This window comes from Homalodisca vitripennis, chromosome 2 (genome assembly GCF_021130785.1).
Source record: "Homalodisca vitripennis isolate AUS2020 chromosome 2, UT_GWSS_2.1, whole genome shotgun sequence".
NCBI classification, from domain to species: Eukaryota; Metazoa; Arthropoda; class Insecta; order Hemiptera; family Cicadellidae; genus Homalodisca; species Homalodisca vitripennis.
The window spans coordinates 25,888,288-25,894,287 of record NC_060208.1 but is presented as its reverse complement, the minus strand read 5'-3'; the positions used below and the strand labels follow the sequence as shown (position 1 = coordinate 25,894,287).

At 32.4% G+C, this 6,000-nt stretch overlaps 1 protein-coding gene across 2 annotated transcripts in view; it reads right to left on the bottom strand.

Moving 5' to 3' along the window:
* Positions 1-1,583: 1,583 nt before the first annotated feature.
* LOC124353714 (type 1 phosphatidylinositol 4,5-bisphosphate 4-phosphatase) overlaps positions 1,584-6,000 on the bottom strand; it is a 40,449-nt gene continuing 36,032 nt past the window's right edge. For both annotated transcript variants that reach the window (XM_046803683.1, XM_046803684.1), the window contains exon 6: positions 1,584-2,069. In XM_046803683.1, the coding sequence (XP_046659639.1) occupies positions 1,984-2,069 (86 nt within the window). In that variant the 3' untranslated portion in view covers positions 1,584-1,983. The remainder of the gene's footprint in view (positions 2,070-6,000) is intronic.

Genomic DNA, 6,000 nt, shown 5'->3' with positions numbered 1-6,000 from the left:
AAAAACAATTTTTATGCCCATGCTCATAATTATATCTTTCTTCTAACCATGAACCACAGAATCAGAATATATAAGTACATAATTTTGAAAAAATGATGTACAACTACTTCAGAAATATTAGTACTATAAATACAAAATTCTGATTACTTTAATTTAATCTAATTGTACACCCAAAAAATATAATAAAGTGAGAGTAAAATGATTCCTGCACAATCTGTAAGTAAAAGAACACTTATCTGTTCTGAAAGATAGTTGATAAACACATTACTGAAAATTACAACTGGTGAAAACAACCTAAATAGACATCTAGAACATATTACAGCATTTCACCGGTAACAGTATTGTTATCCAACATCACAATTTGTGACGATGGCTCTGTAAGACCTATCGTCACAGAACGTGATGGACACCAGCAAGTTTTAGATTCACTTGTATAAAAAGAAAATAAAATTTATAAATTCCATTTTTCTCTATCTATTTCCTTTGACAATGAATAATTTTCACTGATCAAGAAAATATTCTAATGACGTGGAGACTATCAAGTAATACAAAACATATAACTAGACTAATAATAATTCCATTGAATGGCAAGGAAAAAATAAAACTGTTTTAAAAGATTGCACTCAAAATACATTAATATGAAGTATACCAGTAAAAAAATGAAAGTGACGACATAAGAAAATCATACAAATTCAAAATTACATGGTATATAATAGAATATTCTCAATTGAAACTGCTATATAAATTATATTTTTTATATTCATTATATATTCAGTTATATTCATTAACCAAGAGTAAGTGATATAAAATGTTTTAAAAAATTCTGCCCGCTTGAAAAAACCTGATTATTAGTCTGTATTGAAATTTATAAAGAGAGAAGTAGTTACTTTGCTCTTACATGGAACTTGTCACAGAACATCATGTCGGTGCTAACGCTAAAGCACTTACATGGAACTTGTCACAGAACATCATGTCAGTGCTAACGCTAAAACACTTACATGGAACTTGTCACAGAACATCATGTCAGTGCTAACGCTAAAGCACTTACATGGAACTTGTCACAGAACATCATGTCAGTGCTAACGCTAAAAACACTTACATGGAACTTGTCACAGAACATCATGTCAGTGCTAACGCTAAAACACTTACATGGAACTTGTCACAGAACATCATGTCAGTGCTAACGCTAAAACACTTACATGGAACTTGTCATAGAATATCATGTCTGTGCTAACGCTAAAGCACTTACATGGAACTTGTCACAGAATATCATGTAGGTGCTAACGCTAAAGCACTTACATAAAACCTGTCACAGAACATCATGTCGGTGCTAACGCTAAAGCACTTACATGGAACTTGTCACAGAACACCATGTCGGTGTTAACGCTAAAGCACTTACATGGAACTTGTCACAGAACACCATGTCGGTGTTAACGCTAAAGCACTTACATGGAACTTGTCACAGAACACCATGTCGGTGTTAACGCTAAAGCACTTACATGGAACTTGTCACAGAACACCATGTCGGTGTTAACGCTAAAGCACTTACAATACAGAAGTTAGGACTGACAAATACGAGCTTCACAGCTTGGAAACCTTTTTATAATGCAAAATAATAATCAAATATAACAGCAATATACAACATACAGGTTCAGGCACAGTCTACTGATAAAAACCTACTAAACTATTGAACTTATCACAAAATAGTGCTTTATTTATGGACAAACATTGAGAACCAAAATATTATAATCACTATATATGTCATCATCGGGGAGAGTATTACAATGAAATTTGTGTTTTAACTGACATCAGTGCACAATTGTTTTCGAAACACAACGTAACAGCTATGTGGAAAACAACATAATGTACCTGGCATTAACTATAATGCAAATAACAATGTGTATTGGGTAATATAACATAATATTGGGTGTAATATATTTAATACAATATTTTTTTTTATTTATATACCGTGATATGGAATGTTTACATAGGGCCGTCGATCACGCTAACCTTCATGGTGCAGTAGTACGCACTGCGGAAGAAGCAAAGCAGAGCAATGATAAACGCTCCTGGAACACATACACTTGGTGTCAGATTTGATCAATCCTATCACAGTTAACCTAAATTAGATTAAATTATGATTAGTAGGCTTATCAGATTTACTTTACTGGATAACTTCAAATTCTTACTTATTCTCAAAAATATTGCAATTGTGATACAAGGCAACAAAAAATAAACATTTCTTCTAAAGGAATGCAACTGATGGTATTTAATTTTTTTAATGACTGTAGATGAAACTAATTGGGATTGTATGCAATGAATCAATATGTTTCTTATGACCCAAAAAAGACACATTACATTGATATTTGCAATATTTCACACTATATTGCAAAAATCACAATATCACTTTTAACACAAACGTCCAAGAGGCAATTCCCACTGAGTGGAATCTGTGCACAGTTTGTTTGATTTGTTCAAAGAATCCCAGTTAATCAAGCAATTGAAATAACTTAACCACATTTAGATTAAGATTATTATGGTATAAATTTATGGTTTCTATTCAACTTAAACAAAAAAGCTTTTTGTACTCTAAATATTTTATTGAAACTACTTCCTTCCAATATTTTGTTGCTAAAAGAGTATTTATATTAGGGTCATTCCACATTAAATGATCCAGAAACTTTTACATTTGGTACCCACCATCTCAGATTTTAATGAAACTTTACATTTTTAATCTTTCTGTATTGATAGGAAAATATACGAAATTTTACATTTTTACCTCAACTTGTTTTTGTTTTATAGGCAGTTAAAGTTTAGGCAAAATGAGCATTTTTATTTAAACCGAGAACTCCGGACGAACTTGTACTTTCAATTTAAAACCTTTGTATCTTCATCATTTATAATGTAAATGTAAGAAAATTTGCAATATTACTTAAACAAACTGCTGATAAAAAAAAATTAAAACCGTAGCCATCTTTATTTATATGGCTTAAGAAAATATTTTTGGTAATTCTTTAAGTGTTTTTAGGGATGAAAAAGGTGTTTACTAAAATCACAATATCTTAAAAAGGCAGAGTGATAATCAAGTATTTTTTTCTAATACATATCTAACAAAAAGCATAAAAACATATAAAAAGTGTAAAAATCATAGCATGTGTAGTGAAGAGCGGTTTGACATGTATTAACACAGACAAGGAAGTTGAAGTCAAAGTGGGATTGCCCATGTTCACACGGGCACAGTAGTTAAGGAGTTAACCACAGCAGAGGTATAGCCCTATGCACCTTGCATTCAAACAGAAAAGATGCATTAAATAATGACTTGGAAATGAATAAAGCATTTTAAAACTTTTTGGAATCAGACAATTTGTAGTTTAAGGTTGATTAAGATTCAGTTCTGTATATAATAAATTCCGCCCAATGGAAAATTGTTTGCTTGTACCATAACTTATAAATCCTCAAAAGAATGAAGCATGGTTGACTACACCATGTACACACGAGGATCACTCTAAAAGTTTTGAGATACCAGCAAACAGTGTATTCTGCAATAATCTTATTCTTATTTGATTAACTGAACACCAATATCTGACATTAGCATACCTGTGTCGTCTGTCAGAAAGATCAATTTCATCCAGTCACAGAGTTATCCAGAGAGCATTTTTGGACTATGATTTTCTATAATTTTAAAGTTGATTTGTTTCAAGAGGAGAGCATAAAATTTCTCAAAATTGCCTTTGGTTCTGTTGCAAAAGTTCATACATGTTGTGTGTAGTATTCGGAATTTTGATGGAGCCATAATTTGGTTCACCACAATGAATATTCAGGAGGGCCTGATTCCTCTATCACTCAAGAAAACATTGATTGAGTGGATGCTTTGGTCCAAGAGGACAGGCACTGCATTTTATAATGATTGAATGGATTGGGTTCGCTACAGTGTGAATAATCTTGCATGAATTTTTAAAGTCAGGAAAATTGTTTCTCAATGGGTACCCCACAAATTGACTGATGAGCAAAAAGCTGAGCATGTGAGTATCAGCCAGCAGATTCATCAATTGCTTAGTAATGGTGGTCACCAGATTATTTCAAAAATTGTCACTCGGAAAAATTGTAATGTTTGGTTTTTTGAAGACGAACCACTTCCCAAAATGGCCAAGAAATAGCAATCACTGATGGCGAGAAAATCTGAAAGTAACAGTTGTGGCTTGGTGAAGTGGTTGTTTTTTTAGATATATTCTTTGTGATTTTACTGACTGATATAGTAAGCTTGTATAATTAAGTGAGCATATGGAGGGATCAATGTTTTAAAGTAATAGATTCATAGAAACAACAGAATCTTAACACTAAAAGTAGGAATTAGAGTATATTCTGCTAATATTGACACTTGGTGTAATTATTAAGATGCCCAATCACAATCTGTGCACCAACAAAGTGGCTGAGTATGCCTGTGATCTACATGCAATTTTAGGGCAACTCATACCAAAATTTGGGTCTGAAGGTTTTCGTTCACTATTATAACTTAATATTAAAATTCTTGACAATTACAGTCAAGCTTATGTCTTCTAATAAGCTGTTCAATAATAAACATGAACAGATCTTGGGAGAATATATTGAGCTAAAAAATAAAGAGCAAATAGACTGGAAGAGCTCAGACTATCAATATCCTTGGAATCAGACATGGAAACGGAAGTAAAAAGTATAAGGACAACACCAAAAAGCTATCTCATTATCTGTAAAGATATAAAGGGTGTAAAAAAGTCCCACACTGGCTTGGTAACTCCCGAACGATCACAGATAAAGCAATAAAACTTGGTATAACATTACTGCACCTATAAATTTTGAAGTAACCACCATTGTTTTATCATGTCAAAGGGATGGCCCGCATGGAGTCGGAAGAAAATCTTAAACGAGAGCAAAGGTCGAGTAGAACATCAAACTAAGGATCTTTATTAGTAGAGTTCAATGCCGCAAACCCGACCTCAAAGGGTTCACTCTGTAAAAAGTTAAGCTGGTTTAAAGTTTGAAACATTTACAATATATGCCCTGTTCTAGATGGTTTAATATTCTTGTCTCGGCTCAAGTTGTGAAAGTTAAACTTAGCAAATGAATACTGGACTTAAGAAATAGTTTTTAAGGTAGTAGACATCCAATGGAAAATGGTCTACAAGGGGTTTTTACCCTAAGTTTAGCTCAAGATGTACATGATTGTAAAAGGAGTTGTTTAGCAGAGATGAATGCTAAAGGGAAAAACCTGGTATTAGTTATTATAATAGAAATTTTTTATTTTTAGGTTGAGTTTTGGACTTAACTTGATGTAAATCTTACATTACACTTTAAAACAACATACATCTTGAGCTGTGATTAAGTTTGCCAAAACTCCTTATAGACCATCTTCTATTTGATGTGAAGATTCACTAACTTCCTTAAAAACTATTTCACAAGTCCAGTATTCATTTACCAAGTTTCAAACTACAGTTTTAGTAAATCTTGATCAGCGTTATAAACATTTCCGTTTACTTTTTACCTGCACTTTTATGTAGTGTGCCTGAGCCTATACATTTTCCACTGTCTAAACAAAGTCCGTGCAAAAATTTAAATTAAATTATGGTTTTTGCATTGCATACTTTTCAGTAACTTTTTATGACAAAGACCCAAACAATAAGTAAAAATTTAGATTTATAATATTATTGGAATTTAGATTAGAACCGATTAAAATGATTGAACATTTATGCAGGAACAATAAACAATGTTCTATGTTAGGACCGTAGTTGCAGTTATTAGTGCTTTGTCAAGTTGGGCTTTGTTTATACTGTGATTGTGTGGACTGTGTCATTGGTTATTTACTTGTTGATAATTTCACTAAAAAAGCTAAGTCATACCAGACTGTCTTAAATAAACTTCACAACGGTTAAGCAATAGATCCGAAATCCAACTCATGTTTGTAAGGACCTATTACACTGTGAGGTATGACTCATCAGTGAATCAGACTTTACAACTTAAAATTTT